Source organism: Austrofundulus limnaeus, unplaced genomic scaffold (assembly GCF_001266775.1).
Source record: "Austrofundulus limnaeus strain Quisiro unplaced genomic scaffold, Austrofundulus_limnaeus-1.0 Scaffold305, whole genome shotgun sequence".
Classification (NCBI taxonomy): domain Eukaryota; kingdom Metazoa; phylum Chordata; class Actinopteri; order Cyprinodontiformes; family Rivulidae; genus Austrofundulus; species Austrofundulus limnaeus.
This window is the reverse complement of record NW_013952707.1, coordinates 400258-409633: the sequence shown is the minus strand read 5'-3', so window position 1 is coordinate 409633 and position 9376 is coordinate 400258. Positions and strand designations below refer to the sequence as shown.

Genomic DNA, 9376 nt, shown 5'->3' with positions numbered 1-9376 from the left:
TTTCAAAGTTGAGGGACATTACAGCTGCACTGCTGATCAGCACTATTTATAGAACATGAACAGACTCGCGGGAACCTGGTCGCACGCGGAGTCTGTGTTGATTCTAAATTATTGATAAGGTAACCATGCTGTGGCTTCACCTGTTGCATTTTATTTTAAAGAAAGAAAAAGTAGCTTGCAAAGTCATCGCACGCGCACACATGTCTTCCTATCTTTGTGAGGACCACAGACAGCGCTCAGCCTCGCTCTGCACCGTCTTTTTTCCTCAAGTTTGGCGAAAGGTGGATATGGAGGGGTGCAAAAAATAACTCTGGACTTGATCTGGACTTATTTGAATAAAAAGGACTACATGCCATGAAATTCTTAGAGGGACGGGTTGTCTCGTTGTTGGGGGCCCGCCCCCTTGTATAATGGTAGGGGAAACACTGCAGATCCACTGATCCTTCAACACAGAGCATCTTCAGAAGACAAGTTGATAAAGTACATTTTTAAATCTGTATTGTTCGATACAGCACGGTTCGATACAGGTACATGTATTGTTGCACCCCTAGTTATTACATAATGTGTTTACACACACTCAGTTGCATTACCTGGCGTCTTGGCGGAGGTGTGCACTCTCCAAGTTATTTTTATAAAGTTTGTCAGTTGTAAGTTGTTTCAGTGACCTTTGTGTTTTTTTGTTTGTTTTTGTTTTTCACCAGTGGGTACCAGCACATTTGTCTGTGTCTATCTGTTGAGTGTTGCAGGAACCTGTGCTCGGCTCTGGATGGCTGCTGCCTCCATCCTCTCCTCCCACACACAGTGCATGTCTGTCAGCAGGATGCGGTACGCTGTGTCACTGAAGCAGCTCTTCACAAGGAGTTGGCAGCCGCTAATGCTCACAGGAAGCCAGGGGCGCTGGAGAAGCTGCTCCTCAGAAGGGTCACTACCAGCCTCCATCACAGCAGCAAACAGATACTGTCAGGAGGAAAAGGACTTATTTGATATGGTTGACTCCAGAGTTACACAACTTGTGACTCAGACCTCAACATGTTACTAATAAGTTAGGAGACACAAATTGTGGAACAGCTTCCTGTCACCATAAGATAATCAGAGTCTGGAAACTTCAGCACAAAATGTGGTGGGTGATATGCATTCCTTCAAACAATGCTAGGCTTCTTATTAATCTCATTTTCAATTTGGGTTTATTTATTTCTTGTTGATATTGATTCAATACTCTGAGAGCTGAGTCAGCATTCATGCCATTGTTCTCCTGCCTTTTTTTTGCATCGAACTCATTTTGCAGACTTTGTGCTAATTTAGCCATTCAGTTATTAAAATGTTCAGCTCATCTAGGAGATGGATGTTGTGACTTTTGATTTTGTAACTTTTAGAATTTTCAAAAAAGTAACTTCATTTACAAAGAAAATCTGTTTGATGGAATTAGCTTCTAGCTTTGAGCTAGCCTTTTAGTGATTTTAGATAAACTTTCACAAATTTTAGCTTTTAGATTGCCTTTTGTGACAATTAGCTTTTAGCTAATCTTTAGATTTTTTTGTAAAAGAAGCAGCATTTTGTCACTTTCAGTTTTTAGTTAACATTATGTTACTATTAGCTTTGAGCTAGCCTAGAACATTCAGATCCAGGGACATTTTAAAATCTTCTCTAACATTTTAAGAAACAAACATCAAATATTTGATATATTTTGGTCATGTACAGATGCATCCTATTTTAGGAAGATTTTTTTCGTTTATTTGGTTGTAATGTTTACCGTTATTGTTACAATTTGTTGTGTTTTGTTGATAGTTTTGGTCAGGACACTCTTATAAATAAGATTTTTAATCTCTGAGTTTCTCCTGACAAAATTAAGACATTACAAAGAAACCCAGAGAAAACTCTCAGATGCATGATGGAAACATGTTAACTTCATACGAAGGTGAGGTGATCGAACAAACCGCTGCAGTACCATGCAGCTCCCCTCAGCTCTTCCTGTAAATCTAAAACCTGTTTTCTGTCACATTATTCAATTTAAAGCTTCTCCCACAGAAACTCAGACAAGTCTGGGTTTTAATGCAGGAACAGAATCATTTCCAGGAAAATCTTCCCTAACCTAACCACGCCTTCCACTTTGGTATTTTCTTTGCTAATTTATGCTGGTTCTCTTTGTTTCATTACACTGCTTTGTCAGAACATTTATCATAGCCTAAAAAATAAAATAAAAAATGTCAATGTCAACTTTATTTATAAAGCACTTTTAAAAACAGCTAATAGCTGCACCAAAGTGCTGTACAGCAATCCACAAATATCACAAAACCTAATTGCTAAAAATACATAATAAATTACAACCAACAATAGTAAGAACAGATAAATAACAATGACAGGTCTTACTTTAATTAAAAGTCATTGAACAAAAGTGAGTCTTAAATAAATAAATAAATAAATAAATAAATAAAATTTAGCTCCTGGTTTATGACTTGATCTTCTTCCAGTTTGATGTCAACACAGTCGTCCAGTTTGTAAATTATTATACACAAACAGAGCTGAGCTGGTTTTGGCGTCTCAAGACACCAGATTAGGTTTGAACTGTCTCAACTTTTATACTTATTCGTTTCGCTTTTAAATAAACAAGATTATTTACTGTTCATTTAGAATAAATTTAAATACATAGATATTATTCTATGATTCGGCTAACATCAAGAGCAATTGTTTGTTGAATAAATTAAATTTTAGATCCAAATTGTGAAGTTTCAAGTACCTCTGTCTGATGTCCGAGCGAAGGAGAATGTCCGTGTGGGAGCTAAAATTGATTTATTTCGGTCATGATTGTAGTAAGATAAACCTAAAAGATTTTTGTATCAGCATAACGTTTAACACACCTGCAGATATGTATGTACATGTAAAACAAAAGCTTAAAATAAGTCTGCAAACAACAGCTGCACTTCAAGAGATTGTTGTTGTTGTAAAAATCCGGCACCGATGTGAAACAAGAACGTACAAAAAAGGTTCCGCATCTTCTCCTCCTCCTCCTCCTCCTCGGTTTTACTGGCGGTTGGCAACAAACTTTTAGTAGCATTACCGCCACTTACTGGTGTGGAATTTGGTTTGTGATGGTCGATCTATTTATCTATGTCTATACACACAAATTTTCTACCATAAAGAAAATAATAATAACTAAATAAATTCTACCTAAACACACACACGTGAATATACATACGTACTTGTGCACAACTTTATATACTACCCTTCTATATGATGTACACATTCACAAACACACATACTATAATCAAATTCTATGAAATAATTTAGTTTTCTTTAAAAATCGAATCATTGTTTGCATATGTTTACTCCCCAAATTCTTCCTCAAAATATCTAATAAATTAACCTTTTTCTTAATACTTTCGAACTCTCTACTCATATATCTTCTCTCTTTTTCATATTTATGACATTCTAATATAACATGCAACTTGTTTCATATTTCTCACAGTGATCATGTTTGCTAGTATTGTGCTTTTAAATTTTAAAAAGTGTATAATTAAGTCCTGTATGYCCAAATCTTAATCTTGTTATCACTCTTTCCTCCTTTCTATTTCTTCTTTCTCCTACATTCTTCTGAATTTTATAAAACCATCTTCTTGTTTTTTCTTCATCCCACCTTTTTTGCCATACTTTCATCAGTTTTTCTTTAACAATACTGTTTCCTTCAGATTTACTTGCTTTAACTGTAAAGCTAAAAGGATTTTGAATTGCCCTCTTTGCCATTTTATCTGCCCTCTCGTTTCCTTCTACCCCAATATGTGCTGGAACCCACACAAATATAATTATTAAACCCATGTTTTGTATTCTGAGTAATGTATGAAATATTTCTAATAAAATGTCCATCCTCCTTCATCTGAATGATTACATTTTAAACTTAATGCAGAACTTGAATCTGAACATATTATTGTTTTTAATGGTTTTATGTCTTCTACCCATTGTAAAGCTAATAATATTGCCAACAATTCTCCTGTGTATACTGATAATCCCTCTGTAATTTGTTTTTCTATTCAATGTGCATTGCCAATGCAATGCACACTATTGTTTTCCTGTTTCTCTTTATTATTATTATTCAACTTATTCCGTCTTCTTCCACGTCGCCACACTACTCCTCCTGCATACTTTGTCCTACAGCTGCCATTGTAATTTCTATCTGTAAAGGTCCTGTGCCAAATGATGGCTATGCCTTCTGGTGTCTGTACAACTTGTAGTTTTTGAAATATTAATGTTTAAACTTTATTCCAAAATTCATATAATGGGAGTCAATTGGGCCTTGTAATGGTCCAATACTGCCCCATGCTGGACTCAACTTGGTACTGCTCCATACTTTAAGTTCATTCTGCAAGTTCAATGCTGCAGGCAAAGCCATGCTGCAAAGACATGCTACAAGGCAATGCACACTTGTTTTTACATCGTAAAAACCTATGTCTAGTTTTATATTGAATTCTGGTACTACAAATGCCATTCCTATTTTCCCTGTTATTTTTGATGCATCTGTATAGATTTGAACGTATTGATAATAATTATTTAAATATAATTACACTGAATAACTATCTACAATGTATGATTTATCTTGTTTCTTTTCCATTATTGAAAAATCTACTCTTGCTTCTGGTAGAATACAAGGTGGTATAATTGATATTAGTGTTGTTTGACTAATTTCTAAACTATTCATTTTAAATTCTTTTAATTTCTTTTCAATCCAAAACTCCTCATTTTCCCAACATGGATTTAAAATTTCCAGAGTTGGATGATCAAAATTATTACCTTGTAAATTTAACCAATAATTGATTTCAAATTTTGTTCTTCTTAAATCTAATGACATTTCGTGTAAAACTTGTAAGGAGAATATTCTCCTTACAAGTTTTACATGTATTTTTAACATGCAAAATTTTTAAAATTACATTACGTGTTTGAAAAAGTGTGACTGGTTAAATGTATACATCTCAAAATCAGAGATTTGTGTACAAAGATGTTAAATAAATACTTGGCCCCTCTAAGAATATTATGACCCCTTGATGGCCCCTTATTCAGAAAAATTTTAGATCCGCCACTGCACCCAAAACCTTTATTTCACTGACTGCAAATTTCAATGTAATCAATAATGAATGGGACTTTGATAGATTTCTTTCTGTTACCAAATATCATGAAATTTGTTTTGTCCAAATAATTCAACTGAAGGAAATTTTGTGACTAATTAACTAATTAGATACAGTCTTTGATTATGCATTTACTGATCGATCAATTGCAGTCATTTGTTTTAAACAGAGAGCCAGCAAGTCTCTGTCAATGTGTCCCCCTCTGTAGCATAAACAAAGTATTGTTGACATTCCAACGCTGACGTAAAAGCTACCACCCCCAGGGTGTGACCGGGGTGGTAAGATGACATAGGGCTGCTGCTGAGAGGGTCTTGTTTTGAATCAACTTGGTTTTCAGCACAAACATTCTGTCTACCAATTATTTTTTTAATTACATTTTTCTTACACAATGATAACTTATTAAGTTGAAACCAAATTTGTGCCCTCCTAAATTCTGTCTCTGTCACCTCCAACATCTGTTCAATATTTTCACCAGAATAAAAAGCGCTGTCATCAGCAAACAAAATACATTTTAAAAACTTTGACACATTGACCTACTTTCTGAGAGTCATCAGCTCTACCAGCTGAGCCACCATGCCACCCTGGCTGTGAATATTCAAAATATATAAAAGTTAAAGCCATAATGAGCTCATTGTTTTGTTATGTGAACAGCTAAAATGCAGAAATAGCACAGAAGAGGAAAATATGAAGAAAATAGGAAAAAAATAGTGGCTCAATTATCTTAAAATAACTGCGGGTAAAAGATAATGGATGGATGTTTCTTTAATTCTTAGTTTTTTAATCTATATTGAATATTTCTAATAGCTAGGGGAAATTAAAATGAGCACAAAGCAAAAGCTTGGGACTCGAGAATAAAACTGGCAGGGCCACCAATATTTGGGTGTGGGGTGGGGGCACAGTCCCTCTTGGCCACCCCACTTGTGGCGCCCCTGGTGATTGACAGGGGTGTCAACCTTGAACCATACCATGCGTCTTTTTATTGCCAGAGATTAGTTGAACGTGGCTCTAGTAGTACAGACAAGACGAATCTGATTCATGACGGCTGAGTTTTTCAGCGCCACAGAGACAATTTTTTTATATTTGTTTTCCCGTCACCCTGTCCACTCCACGGCTGCATGAGCAGATCAGCTGGTTGGTATGTTGGAAAGAAGGTGTTTGACCCATCGGAGTAATCCCCAGTAGACTTTTCCAGTCCACCTCTGGAGCAGACAGACATTAAAAGTGCAAGTTTTGAAGGCTGGTCGTTTACGGAGGTCTCAAGCTCAGAGGAGAGAGAAGCAAGGCAAGAGCAGAGGCTTCAGTACAGCACAGACAGTTTAGAAAGAGTTTGTGATGAGGGGAAAAACACACAAAAACTAGGCTATTAATGAACAGATAAGGTCATGTTTTATACTGCCTATTGCTAACACAAATATATTCTGTCGCAAAGTGCAGTCGTGACTGGTTCTGAATGATGGCTTAAAAACAGCCGCTCTCTTATACCAGCTCAGGATCTTTTGTGTTTTGTCGCTTGAAAGCCTCGATAAGACGCCGACGTCTCCTCTGATGGCTGATGATGAGCACTAGTGTCGTGGTAGCAATATGCTGTGTTTACATCCAGAGCTCTGTCTCTGTTTACATCATAGACTTGAATACAGATCACTAGACTGAGCCCGGCCCATACCGTCCACTGGTGTCGTCTGTGACAGCATGGAGGAGCAGAAACAGGGACATAAAAGGGCAACAGCTCACAGCCTCCATAGAAACTAATAGATAAACAGCAGCTGAACTGGATCTGTTTCACAGATTATCTGTCATGTTTTTACAATAAATTAATAATTATGTTAATTTCATTCAACAATCATGTAAAACAGCAGATTTTTTACCAGAAAATTTTATAAGTAGCAATGATCTAAACCAGACCTGAAGTCAGCCTGTAACTTAGACTTTAGCTAGTTGAAAAATGATGACTTCAGCCAGTAATAAAGTATATTTATTATTTCTTCTTACTGTCATAAAAATAATATTTATATTTACCAGTCAACACTTAGAAAATGTTCTCTGGTTATAGGATGAAACTTGTCTCTATTAGCTAACATCTTCTTAACAGGTCAGGTTCCTCTAACAAAAACCTAAAAATACTCACATTTATATTATTTTATACTCTGTAGGTCTAAATATTAATCAGACATTTATAATATTATTTTACACTCTGTAGGTCTAAATATTAATCAGAGGACAAAGTAACATTTAATAGTTTGTGTTAAATTTAACATGATTCAACAGAGCTAAACGCTGTATATATGCTCCACAAGCTAATTTCTGCTAACCAGTTCAATAAATAACAGTGATTACATGGACTTCATCAGATTATTGTAATTTAAACTGTTACATTATGTTCTGCTCAGATCACATTGAGCTAAATAAGATCAAATCTGCTGACTCGTGTTGTAAAATGAGACGTTTTTCTGTTTATCTTCTGTTAATAAATCCATAACACAAACAGCTTTTCTGACATTTAAAACATTAGATAGATTATATAAACTGTAAAATATTAATAATAATTGTGTTAATATTATTATTAATGTTTTTATGATTTCTACATCGTCAGCCCTTTTTTTCTGCTCTGTTGTCAACATGTACAGTGATGGGAAATCCAGACTCTTGACCATTTTGTGTTAGCATTAGCTTCACCAGTCGATCACATGGTCACGTGGTTTCTGCACACTCCAGCTGTTATATAGGACCTCCTTGGTTTACATCCATTGCCACCATGTTTGTAACGACTTATCGCGAGAACTACCGCATTCACGCGTAACTTTAATAATATTTCTGGAAACACTGCAATTGCGAAAATGTGTTTTTCGAAATTAACAGAATATCGACAAAGTCTTGTGCACATTTGCAATGGAAACTGTTGAATTCGATATTTTCCTGGTAGCCATCTTTGTAGTTTTTTATTTGTAGTTCCTGATTTTATGGTTATCTTAAGTGGTATTGAACCCAAAAGTTAATCAATTCAAGATATTAGTCCACTTAAAATTTTCTGAAAGTTTCATTATGATCCTGTCATTAGTTCACGAGATATCTTGCAGTAAGGTGTCTCTTTAAAACTTAAAGGGGACCTATTATGCAAAATTCACTTTTTAAAGTTTTTTTTACTCAACTTTGGGTATGTACATCTTTAAAAAACAGTCCTAGGACCAAAAATAATGCACCCTGGGGCATATTTACTGTAAGTAAGTGTATTTTTAATGTATATTAACGACAAGTTTTATACTTCTGTCATTTTGTGATGTCACAAGCCGTACGACAACCCACTGGAACCTGCGTTCAGCCGCTTACCTAGCAACCCCCGGGTGAGACTCCACCTCCTCAGTATTAAAAAGCCGTCACCATGTTGTCATGCAATGTGCAGCTCACATTAGAACAAGCCTTAAATAGGGCAATGGTGTTGAACCAGAGAGCAGGAGACCAGGGTCTGAGACCGGCATGGACATGGTTTACATGACTCTGTGTTAAACTGGGGGAACGCATCCTGATGGCCCCAAAACACACATCAGATACCGTTCCCAACTTACCCCAGTGTTAAACTGGGGGGAACACATACTGATGGCCCAATAACACCCATGAGATACTGTTCCCCCAGTTTAACACAGGGGGAACGGTATCTGATGGGTGTTATTGGGCCATCAGGATGTGTTTCCCTAGTTTTTTTTTATTTTTTTGAAGAAAGCCTCTTTATTGATAGGCGTAGACAGGCAGCAATGTCTGCTCCATGAAAAAAAAAATTCATCACAATTTCTACCTCAATAAATAAATAAATAAATAAATAAATAAATAAATAAATAAATAAATAAATGTTATAAAGTGCAACCCACCTTAAATGTATTTATAATTTCAAACATATACATTTGAGCTGCAAAAATGCACATAAGAATAAAAAAATCAGCACAAAAGTGTTTTACAGCAGATAAAATTAATAAACAATAAACATCAAATAAAGAATAAAGATATTGAACTATCTTAGTGGGACAGCTTCGCTGCAACATGTTGTTTGAGCAGCTTGGGCGGAGCGGCAAAAAAAAAAAAAACGCTGGGGAAACCGTTTCTGACTGGGAAACGCGGCTCGACGTAACACCGGCTGACTTTCCCACCTGCCTGTGACGTCACATTGTGATTTCTCACGAAACGAAAGCTAAGGCGTGACCTTTATGAGTCAGCTGAAAGTCTGACTGTGCTGCAGCTACAGTCAATTCTCTTCTGTCCAACATTTTTCAACTAAC

General features: G+C 36.0%; 1 protein-coding gene across 2 annotated transcripts in view; it reads right to left on the bottom strand.

The window, feature by feature from the left end:
• nhej1 (nonhomologous end-joining factor 1) overlaps positions 1–2989 on the bottom strand; it is a 63900-nt gene extending 60911 nt beyond the window's left edge. Inside the window, exons 1-3 of one of the 2 annotated variants that reach the window (XM_014021773.1) lie at positions 2856–2988; positions 2735–2776; positions 751–957 (exon numbers count right to left, since the gene is read on the bottom strand). In XM_014021773.1, coding sequence (XP_013877227.1) covers positions 751–939 — 189 coding nt within the window. In that variant the 5' untranslated portion in view covers positions 940–957; positions 2735–2776; positions 2856–2988. Of the gene's footprint in view, positions 1–750; positions 958–2734; positions 2777–2855 lie in introns of both variants that reach the window. The other variant, XM_014021774.1, reaches the window with a different exon arrangement.
• Positions 2990–9376: the final 6387 nt, after the last annotated feature.